The following is a 17,672-nucleotide window of genomic DNA, read 5'->3' on the forward strand; positions in this document are numbered from 1 at the left end:
AAACTTGCCCCCTCAGGGTTCTCCAGATGATAACCTCTTTCTTTCAGATCACTATGGAGTGCCTTTTTGTTTCTCCTATTTCAAGTGAAACATTAGGCAGCCAGTCCTCTCCTCTTGCATGAACCACAAGGGCTTTGACCAGGGTGATCTTCCCGTCTTCCAAATGCGGTTTTCCACAAACTTGCCAACTTGTCCTGTTCCAGTTCCAGTTGCTGCTGCTGACTGTAAAACTGTAGAACTGATCTCTATCTCTGTCTGTCTGTCTCTCTCTGTCTGTCTCTCTCTCTGACTGTCTCTCTCTCGCGCACACACACACACACACACACGCACGCACGCACGCACGCACGCACACACACACACACACACACACACACACACACACACAGAGTAAGCCTGTTTGACTCTCTCTGCTTGAAAAACCACATGACCCTCTTAGAACAGCAAGTCCCCTCCAGACAGAAGGTGGCTCTGACAAGTTCTTTCATCTGTTGTCTTTTTAAACAACAATCTATTAGTGAAGTCTCTTGGGCATTCTCCAAAGCTTTTGCAAAGTCTCTGAGGCCCCGATATGTCTAGCATTAGCAGAGCTCCAGTATTGTAAATAAGATCTGTTTAAAAGTGTTTGTATGTGACCTACACTAAAAAACTTGCCCAATTTATCTCCCAACAACATATCTATATACTGTTACACTTCAAATGCATTTCTCAAAATCTTTGTCAGATCCATAAATATTACATCAAACATGCTATGATTCAATTGTGGATTTTTTAAAGTAATCTGAAGAAATTGTTAAGCATTTGAATCCCACCAATAGCAATTAGTGAATAGAGGTTCAGTTGATTAAGTCGTTACTTAAAAAATACTAATCACTATTACCATGACCTATTAACTTGTCAATAAAAACCCACCTGACTTACTAATGCAGTACTTTGAGAAAGGAGCTCACTGTTACTTTCTCAGGGGAAATTAATAATATAAAGATGAGGCCTCAGCAATGATTTGTGGTCCAACACTTGCTTCATCTATTACCTGAGAAAGAGCCATTTCTGGTCAATCTCCAATTGTTATTTGCCAGACAAATCTATCCACATCAATGTTTTTCCTCCTTCACCATGAGATTTTATGATAACCACTGATCTCCTCAATGATTGTGGTAAATCTTAGTGTACTACACAAATGACAATAACTTAGTCAAACATGATCCACCTTTCATTAAACTAGGTTGACTATTCATGATTGCCTTGTATTGTCTTTAATAACAGCCATTAACATTTTCACTATGGCAGATGCGAAGCGAACTGGCCTGTAGTTTCCTGATTTTTATCTCACCTTCCCCAGCCCCCCTCCACCACCCACCTTTTTGAATAGAAAGCTGTATTCATTATTTTCCAATAAAGAGAAACTTTACCAAATCTAGAGCATTTGGAAAATTTAAGTCAAGATTTCAAATAACACAGCAGCTACTTTTTTTTGAAGATTGTCAGATGAAGTCATCAGGACCTGGTGATTTCTTAGTCTACAAGTCCAGTTATTTGCTCAGTACCATTTTCCTAATGATGCAATTGGCTGAGTTCCTCTTCCGATTCCCAATATACAATTAATTGTGAATAAGCCAATACTTTGCAAAAATCTTTACTAAAGAGAATGAAAGTAATAAGATTTTTGCAAAGTAACGGCTTATTCCACCTGGTATCTCCTTGCTTTCCATTATTAATTCCCCAAACTCACTAGAGCAGAATGTAAAAAGAATGTAAAAAAAGGCAAAGAGCAACTGAAAGATTAATAAGGATGAATCAAGTGTATAAGATAAAATTAGCCAGAAATGTAGTGAGACTCCTTAAAAATGAAAAGATTTAACAAATTGAGCAATAGAAATCAGGCACGAGCACTAATTGACAGTCTGTCAGTTTACCGTATCGTTTGAATGAATCAAAAACAAAATATCATTCATCTTTCTCATTACCTCTTCAACAAATTCTATCTAATTTGTCAGACATGACCTTCAAACATGACCTCCCCTTAATATTCATGCCAAATGTCCTCAAATAAATGCAGGTTTTTAAAAAAATGCTTACTTCTACCTTTCTGAATATGTTTTAATGTTTTATACCAACAAGGTCATAATGGCCTGTAAGCTATAGCTTCAACTATTCATCTTTTACTTTTTCAACACGGTAAACATTGAGTAGAACATTACTCCTTCAGCTCCCTGCCTGTAGCTGGTAAAGATTGGAACATAATGGTTAGAGCCGCCTCTTTATCATACCTGGTGTGCATATCACACCAAAGCCCGGTAGTTTATCAACTTTAGTGAAAAAGAATATTCTTGGTGCAAGGTAGTTCATCCAAGTATATTTCATTACTTTATCAGTTACATGCTCTTCAAATGACTCAAATTTAGCCATGCTTTTCAAACTAATTGCTGTATTCATCATCAGTTTTCTCTTGGAGCTCAAAATTAATCTGAATCTTGCCACCATCACAACCTTCATTTGTCTGGAAACAGTATCCAGGGCTAAGACAGTAACATACTTCATTTTGCAAACTCAATCATCTTAAGTGTACATTTTTTTTCATTTACAGAAGGTAAGGTAACACCCTTAGTAATCCTATCTCTGCATAAAAAGTCTTTTTTTATTGGCATTTCTAGAGTGGGTTTTTTCTATTTTCATTCATTAACTTTTATGTGATTAACAATGGTTTTCAAAAGTCCAAAAACATTACAATTGAGAAAAGATATGAAAATAGCCAGAAATTTAGTTAAGCCTTTTTTTCTCAATTGCCTTTTAGACAGATATCATTTGTCACTTTCTAAAAAGTTACATTCACAGTCGTATCACATTAATCCATCAGTTCTCTTACAGATAACATGAATATAAACCAATTTGGCTTCCTATCAACCCATGTTTTATGAGATAACCGGGTGCCAACTTGCCCAAACCCAATTTAACAAAATAGACAACTCTGGAATAATGCCTCATTTTATTTCAGTCTTGAACATCATTTTCAAGCACTGAAATTTAAAATCCTTATTCTTAACAGATAAAGCAGGCTGTCAATTAAAGAGCATTTACATGCTACTGAGTATAGATTTCTTTGTATAAATTTATTTGTGTAAATGCTGCCTCTAACATCCCTGCCTCTGACCAATATGGGAGACTTAAATACAACCCAATATTCAAAGTCCTGTGTCTCCACCAGATCGTCATACATCTCTAAAAGATTGTGTTGTGCACTAACAGACATTAATACCACAGACTTGTAACCATTGGTTAATTTGCTTATAGGAAATATGCTTTTTGTACTTTGTCAGTACATACCATCGCTACTTCCTCTAAATATCACATCTGGGGATGGAGTCTGTTGTGAGCGTGACCCAAAGGACTCCAGACTATCAAAGGAATCATCCCTGGTATGTCTGGGAGGTGATAGGGAGTCACTGCGCTCAGAGTCCCAGCTGTCAATGTAGCCACTGTCACGAATACTTCGCTTTGGACTATCTGTGTCCTCCATCTCCTGGTGATGGACAAAGCATGAAATGAATTATTACGATAAATTTATACATTGAAGCAGCTACTTACCCCAGTTTTCAAAGGTTAAAAAAATTAAATAAAACCAGCAATTCAGTCACTGTAATTTTCATAATATAATCCAGAGTTATGTTTGTAAGAAACAATGGTGGCTGCATCTGGTGAAGCTATGCATTTCCCAGCTTCAATTCACTCATTTTCAAAATGTTCTCCAAACGGCAGAGATCATCCATGTGCAAGCACCCTGTCAGTGGCCATTACCAGAGCAAACTGACAACCTTTGGATTTCAATAGAACAAATCCTGCACTGAACCTTCCCAATGCTGGACGAATAGAATTCCTGGATTAAGGAGAAATAGCTTTCAGAAGCAATCAGCAATGAAAATACGCAAAAGCTGTTCCTTTTAAAAAAAATCATTCCAGGACTTTGCTGCTTGCCAACTGTTGGCTTTGAAGGATATGAGCGCACTTGCATCTAACCCACACGGTTGGAGCCTTGAGAACAATCGCTGCCTTTCACAGACCTTGATTATAAATTCTTTCCAGGGCAAGGAGCCTGTACTAAACATCGAAACTCTAGCCTAAGAAAAGGTCAATGGAAGCCATCCCATGCTATGCTTACTTCAGTGGTATAATAAATCCCTTGTCTCGATTAAAGATTGCTTTAACATTAATTGGTACAGAAAGGGATAGATCAGCTCACATATGTTCTATAGTTTTCTTGGTTTCACTTTACTAGTCTTGCAATGATTTTGGATTACTTGTGACAGTTTAATCATGATATTTTTCATGCTTGAAATAAAAGTTGCATCTGATAACTCACACAGAATATTTATAATTGGTACAGAGTTAAGAAGAATTTCAAAAACAGCACATGAATGAAATACAGTGGTGTTCTTGTTCATTTCTGTTTGTAGCACATGGTTCATATTTTATGAATTGTTCTCTACCTACTGAACCGGTTAGTTTCAAATGCAAATTTAAAAACACAGCAAGTGGTTTGAAAGGATTTAACTTTAAAATTCTTAAACTCTCTCTGCTTCTTCAAAAGAGACAAATTTTAATGAAGGTAAAGTTTTACAAAATTTATTGTTCAATGCTGGGAATGGAATGGTTTTCCTTTTTCTCCACTGATTCTGTGTAATGTTATATCAACAATGAAAAGTGAAGACTATGCAGCTAAAATTATTTTATAAGTTGAAGAATTTCACATACAAGCTCAAAGTTAGTCCAGAAACATTGTGTGATATTACCATGTAGATCCCCAAAACATTTGGATCAAATTCCTTTATCAATATCTGAAATAAATGTAGCAGTTGTTATCTCATCCAGAATATTTATAATTGGTCCCAAGTTAACAAGAACTGGAAAGGAGCACATGGATAGCAGTAGCTCTGTGGTCACCGCCTGGTTCAACAATTGGCTCTTTTCAGAACTTTTGTTGCTCTCTTATTTGCATAGACGTTTACTTCAAAGAAAATATTTGATATTGAATTTGATCTGAATGCATTGAGCACCTATTCAATATCATCCCATTCCAAACTTTTTCTCCTTCTATTTATGAAACCAACCAGAAGACTGAGGGTCTTGTATGGACTTTATCCACATTATAATAACTTTGTAGAGGAAGTAAGAATGGGGAATTATTTTAGATCAATTAAATATCATTGAACATAATATAAAACAATGCTTCACAAAACAGCATAAAGATGCACACGCATGCACAGACACACACATACGCACACATGCATGCACACACAAACGTACACTTGCACGTGTGCGGACACCACCCAATGAAATGGAAATGCATTACCTTTTGAATCTGAGACAACAATCCTTCAAATTCTTTGAGGTTTAGTGTTGGTCCATTGTAAGATGTACAGCTATTTGCTGCTTTTCCAAGCCAGTAAATAGTGATTAAAACCTGTGAGATATAATTGATTACAAGAATTCTTTATTTCCATCTCCTGAAATCCAGCAATGGGAGAATCACACTGTTTTAGCAATATCATATTTATTATCAAAAGTTAATAAGAGGCATTAAACAAAATCTATTGTTGGCAGGTCAATGTATATTGGGTAGAGGTTCCTTTTGTACCCATATTGAGCCATGTCTATCTGCTTTTGTCCCTCACTAGAGTCAGGCTGCAAATTAGCACAATGAAAACATGTTTTGAAAAAGACTAATTGAAGATCTAAATGTAAAACATTTGTTTAAAGTGCAAAGCTTCTCTATAATATGGCTTGTAGTCGTAAGTGAGTGCTCAGTTACCAAGTGACCATTTGGAGTGCAATCTTCATTGTGGGCAACAATTTTGGAGTGCGGAGGTTTGGGGGAGGGGAGCAGTGAGAGCAAGAGAAGGAATTTTTTTTTTACAATCATATATTTAAGACTTGGATTTAGCTTGATTATTGCCAGATTTGTGAACCTTACCAGCTAAATAGACGAGGAACCGAGAGATTGAAATTATTTAAAAAGCAAGAACATTAAGTATCAAGGTTTGACTTCTTGAAATTATCCATGTGTATCATTTTGTAGATGGTACACATTGCAATCATGATGTACTGCTGGGAGGAAATGAATGTTTATAGTAGTGGATGGGATGCATGAGAGATGCTTTGTCTGGATAGCCTAAAGCTTCTTGACAGTTGAAGGACCGGAACTCACCAAAACAAGTGGAGGGTATTCGGTCTCATGCTGACTTGAGTAATTTAGATTATATTAAGACTTTGGGATAACAGACCGTGAGTTACTTTCCACAGGATACTCAGTGTATGACATATACATATATTTATGCAGTTGGTCAGTTAGTTTTCAAGCAAATGGTGAGCCTTTTCCCTTCCCCCTTCCAAGGATATTGAAGGTGGGGGACAGCAATAATAATGCCTCTGAATGTCAAAGTGTGGGTGTATGTTGTTGAATGTGGTTGAAATCTTGTAGAACGTGGTCATCACCTGACACATGGAACACTTGAGTTGAAAAGGGTGCAAAAAAAAAGAGAATGTTACAGGACTGATAGGTTTGAGTTACACTGAGAGGCTGAATAGACCGGGATCTTTTTCCCTTAATCATTACAGGCTAAGGTTGGGGGGGCGGGACCTTATAGAGATTTATAAAATAATGAGGAGCAGAGATAAGGTAACCAACTAGTCTCTTTCCCCAGGGGAGGCAAATCTAAAACCATTCGCACACAGACACACCTGTCCTGGTTGACGGTACTGCTAAGTGGTGGCTATGCACAAATTGGAGGAACAGAGCCTTTTATTCTGACTTGCCCGTCTCCAACCAGATGGCATCAACATCAACTTCTCCAATTTCTCATGTCCCTTGGTTCTCTCATCTTTCTGCCCCTCTCCTCCTTCTCTTTCCCTCACCGTCCCCTCTATCTGTCTGTCACCCATACTTTCCTTCCTCCAGCTCCCCCTCCCCGTTCCTATCAGAATGTATCTTCCTCAGCCCTCTGCCTCTTCTTCCCTTCACCTCCTAGCTTCTTACCCTTTTTCCCGCATTTCTTCTCCCACCTATATTAATCTATCACCTCCCCCTCACCCTACCCTTTTATTCAGGCCTCTACCCATTTCTCGCTATTCCTAATGAAGGTTTTGGCGTGAAACATTATCTATCTATTGTCTTCCATGTTCATTGCTCCAGCTTTTCAACATCTGCAGTATGTCTTGTATTTCGAAATATGAGGTATCATTCCTGTAGTTTGTGTTTGGATCGATTCTGGCAGTGGTAAAAGGCAAGGATGGAGAGGTTGATGTGGGAATGGGGAGTGGAGCTGAAAGTGCATGAAATCAGGAGCTCAGAATGACCATTAAAAACAAAGTGAGCCTTCGTGTCACTGATGTAAAGGCAGCTACATTGGTACCTTCAAATGCAGTAGATGAGGCTCGAGGAGGTGCTCGTGAATCTTTACCTCACCAAGAAGGGATTGTTTCGGTCCCTGGATGGTGATAAAGGAGGAGGTGCAAGACCAAGTGTTATACTTCCTACAGTTGTAGGGGAAAGTACCAGGGTTACAGAGAGGAGAAATGGGGAGGGATGAGTGGACAAGGAGGCTACGGAGGGTGAAAAGGGGCAGATATAGCTGGTGGTGAGATTTAGTTGCAGCTGGCAGAAATGACAAAGGATCATATGCTGAATGTGAGACTGGTGGGGTGAATGACAAGGATAAAGGGAACCCTATCTCTGCTCTGTTTGGAAGCTGGGACAAGACTGGAATTTCAAGAAATGGAAGAAATGCAGAAGGTGGCTCCATTGACTGCATTAGAGGGGAAGGCACATACCCCAAAAATGGAGGATATTTCAGATATCCTGGAATGGAAGGCCCCATCTTGAAGGCAGATGTGGTGGAGATGGCAAAACTGGGAGAAAGGGATGGCTTCCTTACAATGGGAAGAGATGTAGTCTAGATAGCTGTGGAAGTTAGTAGGTTTGTAGTAAATGTGAGTAGATAAGCTTATCTTCTAAGATGGATGAGCAGAAGGGCCTGTTTCTATGTTGTACCTATCTATGACTCTATGATTTGTCTTCCTAACCACTTGCTGCACTTTATTCAAGTTGTATGCAAGAATATGTAGATCCATGTGTACTTCCCTCATTTGAATCTTTCTCCATTTACATTATAGTCTAGATTTCTCCTAACAAAGTGTATCATCTCACATTATCTCAAATGATTCTACATTTTCTCAGATTCCACCAATTCACTTAACCTTTCAACATCCTTTTGCAGAATCCAAACATCCCCATTGGAACAAGCTTTTCAAACTATTTTTGCACTATCGGAAACTTGGATAATTTACAGTCTGCCCCCTCCTTATGATCACTAATATACATAATTGAGGATCAAGAAATTAATCTTGGGGCACTCCACTAATTAAACGCTTCAACCTGAAAATACTGATTTGTCTATCATCAAGGCAATAACCAAATTTTAATCCATACTCATATATTTCCCCCTAATACTTTGATCTCTTATCATGTGCACGTCAGGAGTTTGTGGAGGTTTGGTATGACAGAAGAAACCCTGGCAAATTTTGACAGATGTGTGGTGGCAAGTGTGCTGACCAGCTGTATCACGGTCTGGTATGAGGACACCAATACCCCTGGGCATAAAGCCCTGCAAAAGGGAATGGACACAGCCCAGGACATCACAGGCAAAACCCTCCCCACCATTGAGAACATGTACAAGGAACACTGCTGTCGGGGAGCAGCAGCAATCATCAAGGATTTACACCACCCAGCACATGCTCTGTTCTCGCTGCTGCCCCATCAGAAAAGAGGTATAGTTGCCACAAGACTTGCACCACCTGGTTAAGGAACAGCTGCTACCCCTCCACCATCAGATTCCTCAAGAATAAACTCAATCGGGGAGTCACGTGATGGAGTAGTGGCTGGTCGGGTGGAACCAGGCCTCTCCAGAGAAAAGAAAAAAAAAATGTGAAAAAACAGAGCTCAATAAACATAAAATACAGGAAGAGAAAGATAAAGTTACAGAGAAGAGAGAGAAGATGGCACCCAAAAGAGAAAAAGTAAGAATAACAGTGAAAGGGGAAGAAGGAAAATCACTGGAGAAGAAAGAAGAAGGCCTTACCTGCGCATCGGAGCAGAGAGCCACCGTGGAGAGGAGCGGCTGATCTCCAGAGTTGGTGAGTCCCCAGAGGAGCGGGGTCCTCCCGACCGGCGGACTTCAAAAATGGCTCTCAGAGCCAAGAAGAGGTGTGCAACTCTGCATGCGCGAAGAGATGAGCAGTGCGCAAGTAAAATAAAAGATTAATGCCAACGGGAGGGGGACTCAGCTGAGGAGTGGCCAACTGCGAAGCGGCCAGGTGAGAGACGGCCAGTATCAGGGCGTTCGGCTAGGGGAAGTAAGCAAGAAAGAAGAAAAGAAGAGTGGTGAGGATGAAGGGCTGGAAGAGGGGGACAACCTGTGGCAGGAGGCCCAGCAGTGGGTAGACCTGCAGCAGGAGGCCCAACAACAGGAGACACAGGAGCTGTAGGCCCAGCAAGGATACAGAAGCAGCTCACCAGAGAAGGATGAAGATACACAGATACAGAGAAGAGAAGAAGATGACACAGACATAGATACAGACACAGAAGAAGAGGAGGCAGGAGACCAAGAATTTCAAGGGAAAGAAGAAGGTAAAATAGAAGGACAAAGTTCAGATAAAGCCTTTTTCGAAGAACAAATGAGGTCATTAAAAGAATGGCTATCATTAGAATTTAGTTCAATCAAAAGAGAAATGAAAAGAGCTGAAGATAGAATGCAAAGCTTGAGTTGGTCATGACTGAAATAGGGAAAAGAGTAGAAAATGTGGAGGAACGAGATAATGAGCTGCTGTAGAAATGGAGATAAATGATTTAAGAGGGAAGTTTGAAGAGAGCGAAAAAAAATTAGAGAGAAACAAGATTTATTGTCACAAAAAAATGACGTATTGGAAAACTACAGTAGGCGAAACAACATAAAAATAGTGGGCCTAAAAGAAGGCAAAGGGTCAGATGTGAAGGAATTTATAAAAGGATGGATCCCGAAGGTGCTGGGAATGACAGATTCACATGAAGAAATAGAAATCGAAAGGGTGCATAGAGCACTAGAACCGAAATCGCCACCACATCAAAAACCGAGATCCATATTGGTAAAATTTCTAAGATATATGACAAGAGAAAACATACTGGAGCAAGAAAGAAGTTTAGAGAAGACGTTAGAATATAAGGGACAAAAAATATTTTTTTACCCGGATATCAGCTTCGAACTTTTAAAGAAGAGGAAGGAATTCAACACAGCGAAAACAATCTTATGGAAGAATGGGTATAACTTTATATTAAGACATCCAGCAGTACTCAAAGTATTCATTCCTGGGGAACGGAATGTTTTCTAACCCAAAGAAAGCCCAAGAATTTGCTGAACATTTGCAGAACAGGAGAAGAGAGGAGGAGGAGTGACAAGAAGGATGACCGGCAAGAAAATATACAAAAATATGTAAAAATATAAAGTAAAGATAATGTACATGTAAAGATTTAAAGATGGATAAGAGAAGGGGAAGAAGGAAAAAAAAGAGAGAGTGCTTTGTTATAAGTATAGGAAAATAGTGTTCTCTGGGGGTGAGGGAATAGTGGTCACTGCGAAATCGGTTGACGCTTGCTAGTAAGTTCGCAAACCGAATGGAAAGGGGAGTTGTGGTTGCCGTCAAGGGACAGGAGGCAATCCAAGGAGGGGAGGTTCATTTGGGGTTAAAGGATTATTGCTTGTGGGGATTATTGGGGTATTTTATGTCTTAAATGTGTTGTCATATATTGAGGTTAAAAAGGAAAACTTTAAAAACAGTAATGGAAAAGAGGGATGGAGGTGGTGAAGTGGCAGAAAAGAAGTGAAAATTAAGATATAAGATGGCCACGTTAGACTATATGACTATAAACATTAATGGAATATATAACCAAGTTTAAGTGTATCCCATTGGGGGGAAAAAATTACATAAAATTTAAAAGACAAAGTTACAATGTTTGAAAAAAACCTGGGAACCATATATGGAACATAACAGAAAGGGCAGGCCTAGGACCACCACCACCTAAAATGATAAGAAGATAAACACGATCAGATTTAATGTGAATAAGTGGATGATACGTCTTTTTTGTTTGTATTCCTTTTGTATAAAGATATTGTTTTATTTTATTTTATATGTCCAATATTTACTGGTTTTGGAGGGGGTGGGAAAGGGGAAGGGAGGGATGGGGGAAAAAAAGAGAAAATGTCACTGTGAATATTTAAAGAGATGCATCAGTAAATATATTGGTTAATATGGTTCATAGTGCGATAAATAAAGAATTACAATAAAAAAGAATAAACTCAGTCAGGGACTCATTTAAGGACTCTTAACTTATTCAGTTTATTGTTTTTTTCCCCCTCTGTATTGCACAGTTTGTTTAAATTTCTTTATTCATTACATGTGTGTATTGTGTGCAGCTATTTTTTTGTACTAACAATAAGTGGTAATTCTGCCTTGCCTTCAGAAATAAAAGAATCTCAGGGTTGTATGTGATATGTATGTACTCTGACAATAAATCTGAAATATACCTTTTTTTGTAGCAGCTTGTTAAAAGCCTTCTGAAAATCCAAATCGCATTGCATTTAAAAGTTCCCTTCTATTAACTCTACTTTTACATCCTACAAGAACTCAAGAAAATTGGTCTACCATAAAATCATCTTGATTTCATTAAGCATCTCTAAATGACTATCAATTTCTTCTGTGATTACAGATTCCAGCATCTTTCCAACAACTGATGATCAGCTAACAGACCCATATTTATTCACATTTTGCCATCCTGCTTTCTTGAACAATGAAGTTACATTTGCAGTTTTTCACTCCACTGGTCTATCCCAGAACTCAATGAGTTTTGAAAATGTTCAAAGGTTCCTTTCATTGTCAGGTAATAATAGAAAAATGTAATATACATTATATACTTCAACGTTTGCCGGCCGTAAAGGCAAACAGAGTTGCCATGAGCGTTACCCAGCGCCCACAATAATAAGAGAAGAGAAAGAGAAACAAAAGGGAGTCCCTTCAGAGACGCTGAATGTCCGTTGATTTACCTTCAGCAGTCCTGCAGCCTCACAGTCTCCTATTCAATTCATCGGCAACCCGAGCTCAGATCCAAACCTCCGATTCGATCAGGAAGCCTTCAGTGCTCGAGGCTTTTCGGGAGCCCTTCAGCCCTCAACTAATGCTTGCAGCCAGCCTCATGTCCAGGCTACAGGGACCTAATCAGTTGTTTATCTTTATTCCCATTAGTATTGCTTTCCCAATGCCCTGTCCAGCTGTGAATAGTTGGGCTCCAAGCCCTGGTACCTGTCCCGCTCCAGATCTGACAGCCAAGAAACCGAAGAACAACCTATTTCTACCTACTCCTCAGCTTCTATCTTTTAATCAACTCTCAGTCAAATCTCGTTTGGCAATCCTACTCACCAAGCTCCAAGCATGACCCCCATCAAAAACCTTCTCAAAATCCAAATATACTGCAGACGGTCATTGTCCTCGTCTATTCCACCAGACACATCCCCAAAGAGTTCCAATCGATCAGACAAACACTGTTTCCCTTTCATAAATTCATGTTAACTTTGCTCCACCACATCGTTATTTTAAATGTAATGATATCGTATCCTTTATTGTAGATTCCTGAATTGCAAATCACTAAAAGTAGGAAAATAAGTGCATCGGCATCTAAGCAAGTAAGACAATGAATTTCATTTGTAAGAATGATAGAATTAAAAATTGAAGAAGTTACATCAAATTCAGAACCACAGTTGGGATACAGGTGTGAGGGCTAATAAAACAGTGAGGAAGGTGCAATGAAAATTTGATAGCATGGTGCTAGGGACGCCATCTATCAAGAAACGTTGAAAAGGTTTCAGTTGTTTTTACTCAAAAAAAAATTAAGGAGTAACCTAATGGAGAAATAGAAATATTTTGGGCTGGATAGCAATGGTACAGAGTAGGCATTTGGATAAAATATATCCATTTTGATTTTAAAAAAGCCACAAGATCAACTGGAAACAAACAGATAGATTCTGAGTAAAAACTTGCCTTTCCTCACAGATGGCACACACTTATATATAAATATATATATGGTTTGCAATCACATTGGCATAAATTTGTCACCCATAGATGGAGTATTCTTGTTTTTTTTTCATACAAGGAATGTGTAAAGATACTGTGATAAAAGAAACTTACATTTTTCATTTTCCGGCTGTACTCTGGTTCTCTGAAAGAGACAAATGTTTAATTGATATTTATAGTACCAATTATATCTTGCTGATCATTTGTGGCCACAATAATTATTGAAATCTGTACATGTAATACATTTTAACAGAAAAATTATGTTCATTTTTGCTTCGAGTAAACAGTATGCAGAATGTGAAAACTCCATATAATGAGTGCCTGAGTCAGGTCACTGAAGTAGTGTGATAGAAGCTCTAAACCCTGCACCAACAACATCAAGACTGAAATTTGCACAATGCTCAATATTTTTCTCTCAATCTTCTTCCCTTTTCATCTGGAAATGCTAACGCTTGCTTGGAGATTTCCAACATAATGATTTCCAACAGGTCTTTTCACCATGATTTCCAGCCTGATCTCACCCAATTTATCAGGATAAAATTCATGGATAAATTTCCTGATTGAATTCCATTCCAAAAACACTAGAATCATTTTGTGAAATCTCTACCTCCAACCTGGTTGAAATCAAGTAACTCAACACAAACCCAGCATAAATCCACGTACTTGTCAAGGACACTTCATCCTTATTTTGCAGATATAATCACAACTTGAGCTCTAATGTTTAATGGGTACAAACACTATTTTCCAAAAATTCCATGCAAATAGGTAATGAGATAATTAAAGCATGTTACTCAGGAATCATGTGATATAACATAGCAAACTGAAATTAAGCTCAATATTCCAATTATGTCGCTAGGTCCTGTTCTATGCAACATCCATACGTGAATGGAAAATGCCACAGCAGTTAGGCACTTTATGAATGACGTACAGTATTTGTATTCAATCTTGACATTTTCCTAAAGCTTTGTGCTCTTACCAGACAACATTGTAATTAGGAAGCTGCCTTTACACCTACCTGGGAAGGTATTAAGAACAAGAATAGCTGTTAAAATTAGATCTTCAATTACAAAGGAAGATAAACTGCCGACAAAGAATTGAGAGAAGTATTATGACAGCTTACACTATGTCATTGAAAACATTTTTTTCTAAAGCCAAAGTATGAAGTAAAAGAGTGAATAACAACTTCTGTTCAATACAAAGTGAACGCTCATGGTCTTTCTCCCAGCAAAAAGATGATTCGAGAACTAGAGAATACAGGTTTAAACAGAAAGGAGAGAGATTTATTTTTCTATATATAAAGAGGTAGAGTATGACAACAGGCCCTTCCAGCCCATGAGCCTGTGCTGCCAAAGCCCTGCTTGTTTTTGAAGGGTGGGAGGAAACTGGAGCACACAGAGGCAAGACACAAACTGCTGACAGGAGAGAACGTGCATACTCCTGACAGATAGTGCCGGATTCGAACCGGAGTCGCTGGCACTGTAAAAGCATTGTGCTAATCACTATGCTAACTGTGCATTATTATCTCAAAAGATGGATCAGAGAGACAACTTTTTTATTCAGAGGGTGGACCATATCCGCAACAGCCAGAGGAAGCTTAAAAAAAGTGGGTGCAATCACAATGTTCAAAGGACATTAAGACAGATACATGGCTCGGAAGGTTTTAAGAATGCAGGCAAATGGGACATGCCCAGAATGCCATCTTGGATGGCATGGATGAGTTGCATTGAAGGGGCTGTTCTGTGCTCTATGACTCAATTATTCTCTGACCATAGTAGCACTGAAGCAATTGAAGCACTCTTACCGTTACTCCAGCTGTGACCAATTGGCTAAAGTAATGCATCACAAACCTAAACTGTCTGCTTTCCATTAGATATCTGAATGAAATGGTGTACTGGAGAGACTAGTGCTGGAATCTTTATTGTTTTTAATATATATCAATAGCTTGGAGAGTATGCTGATATGATTAACAAGTTGCATACAGTGCAAAAGGTTAGTTTAGCAGTCAGTGCAATGCTATTAACAGCAGCAGTAACCCAGGCTAGAATCCACTGCTGTCTGTAACAAATTTGTACATTCTCTCTGTGACCTGCATGGTTTTCCCTGGGTTCCTCTGACCCTCAAAAACGTACGGCTTTTTAAAAGATAAATTGGAAAATTGGGTGGCACGACTTCATGAGCCAGAAGGACCTTCTACCATGCTGTATCATGAACATTTTAAGAAATTGATGGAGTCATAGATATTGAAGAAGTTTGTCTAAGGGCACAGCAGAACCCAGATCAGATGGAAATTTGGGCCGAGTGATGACAGATGAAGGTGAGATAATGGGCTTTGGGAGGTTCATTTCTAGTAGGACAAATAGAAGTGACCTTAGGAGTTGCAAAGGTGTACAGAGTGACAAAGGGGTACAAGTTCATTGTTCTTAAAAGTGGCAACATAGGTGGAGAGGTAGGGAAAATGACATTTGGTGCGTCATCTTCAGAGGTTGAGGTATTGAGTATGAGAGTTAGAACATCAAGTTGTCATTGAATGAGCCCTTATAGAATATTATGTATAGCTCTGGTTGCCACACCACTGGATGGATGTGGTAGCAATAGCAATAATGCAGAAGAGATTCACCAGGATGTTTTCTGGAATGAAGGGCTGTCATTAAGTGGAGAGATTAGATAAGGTGGTTTATAAGATGGAACATAGGAAGCTGAGAGGTTACCTGATAGATGTTTATTAAATTACAAGGGGCACAGCTAGGATAGATTCTCAGAATAGTTTTTCACAAGGCAAGTCTAGAGGGACAGATTTAAGGTGACATTTAAAGTTCGTCTGAGGGGCAGGATTTTCACACAGAAAGTGGTGAGTATCTGGAATGAACTGCCAGAAGATGTGGTGGCCACAGCTACAATTACATTTAAAAGTCCTTTGTTCAGGTACTTGGACAGAAATGACTGAGAGGGATATGGGACAGATGTGGACAAATGGGATTAATGAGGTAGAAAGAGCCTAATTCTTTCATGTATGTTTCTACAATTTTCTCACCTCAGTAGGATGCCCAAAGATACATGATGCAATATAAAGTTTGTTATATGGTGGCACACCACTAGGCAGGTGATCCACGCGGCGGGGCAGCCGGCCAAAATGGCGCCATCAGTGGTTTCCCCTTCTTCTCAGCACAGGGCTCAGAAGCCCGCGCTGGGAGACCACGTGACGCCCAGGTGACATCAGCGCCCCCCAGCGCAGTTCTCAGACAGGTCCAGGCTGGGAGTTTAAGTCCAGCCCAGCAGCCTGCAGTAAATCAGTTCTGCTCACTGAGCTCAACCCGTCTGGTTGTGTGTTCTTTCAGTAGCAGTGTAGCTGCCGCCACAATTGGTGACCCAGATTGGTTCAAACGTCTTTGCACCCATCATGAGCAAACCTGGGATCAGTGCTATAGTCGTCAAGCTGCCTAAATTCTGGGTTCAGGAGCCGGAGACCTGGTTTGGCCATGCGGAGGCTCAGTTTCACCTCTGCCAGACTTCACCTGACACAACCAAATTCTACCATGTGGTCGCCGCCCTGGACCAGGCCACCGCCAAACACGTGCTGCACCTTGTTCAGCACCCACCTGCCAAAGACAAATACGAGATCATCAAGTGAGTGCTCACCGGATCCCTCGGACTATCCAGGTACCAGCGTGCCGCTTGGATGCTGCACCTCGATGCCCTGGCGGACAGGTCCCCGATGGAGCTGATGGACGAGATGCTCACGCTCATGGGTGATCACACCAACTGCCCACTCTTCAAGCGCATTTTCCTCGACCATCTGCCCAAGGACATCCAGCCGTTACTGGCCCAAGAGAGCTTAACCGACCTGAGGAAGGTCACTCAGAAGGCCCAAGAGCTATGGCTCGAGTGATTCCCGGAGGGCTCAGCGGTCCAGCAGGTCACGAGGCACAGGCATGACCATGCCAAGCCCACCCCTAGCACTGCGGTAGAGCATCCGGCCCCTGCAAGGGCCACCAAGAGCATAACCAGAGGCACGGCATCTGCTCCAGGTCTCTGCTTCTACCACCAACACTGAGGAGCCAAGGCTCGGAAGTGTCATCAGCCCTGCTCATTCCAGAGAAATGAGCAGGCCGGCTGCTGTTAATGCCTGTGGTGGCTGGCCAAGGACACAGCTTCCTCTGCCTGTGGGACTCAGTCAGTGGCTGGCGGTTCGTCGTCGACCTGGGACCCAGATCAGCATCGACCTGGCCACGGCCATCGAGTCCAGGAACTGACCTCGAGGACCTCCCCTCCGTGCGGCCAATGCAACAGAGATCCGGACATATGGAGGCAAGACAGTCCACTTCCAGATCGGCCGACAAAAGTTCTCATCAAGGTTCTCCGTCTCATCCCATCTGACCGCCATCCTGGGTGCCGAATTCCTCCTCGCCCACGGGCTTCTGGTGGACATTCGGGGTAGGCGCCTGGTGGATGCCCATACTTTCCAGGCCGTTCACCTCGACGCCTCCCGCACAGAGCAGCCACATATGGCCACGATCAGCACGCCCGGA

The 17,672-nt window shown here is 40.5% G+C and overlaps 1 protein-coding gene across 2 annotated transcripts in view; it reads right to left on the reverse strand.

Annotated features, from left to right (window-relative positions):
* limch1b (LIM and calponin homology domains 1b) overlaps positions 1-17,672 on the reverse strand; it is a 415,809-nt gene that overhangs the window by 129,044 nt on the left and 269,093 nt on the right. For both annotated transcript variants that reach the window (XM_069924806.1, XM_069924805.1), the window contains exons 5-7: positions 13,261-13,291; positions 5,345-5,455; positions 3,322-3,517 (exon numbers count right to left, since the gene is read on the reverse strand). In XM_069924806.1, coding sequence (XP_069780907.1) covers positions 3,322-3,517; positions 5,345-5,455; positions 13,261-13,291 — 338 coding nt within the window. The remainder of the gene's footprint in view (positions 1-3,321; positions 3,518-5,344; positions 5,456-13,260; positions 13,292-17,672) is intronic.

This window comes from Narcine bancroftii, chromosome 3 (genome assembly GCF_036971445.1).
Source record: "Narcine bancroftii isolate sNarBan1 chromosome 3, sNarBan1.hap1, whole genome shotgun sequence".
Classification (NCBI taxonomy): Eukaryota; Metazoa; Chordata; class Chondrichthyes; order Torpediniformes; family Narcinidae; genus Narcine; species Narcine bancroftii.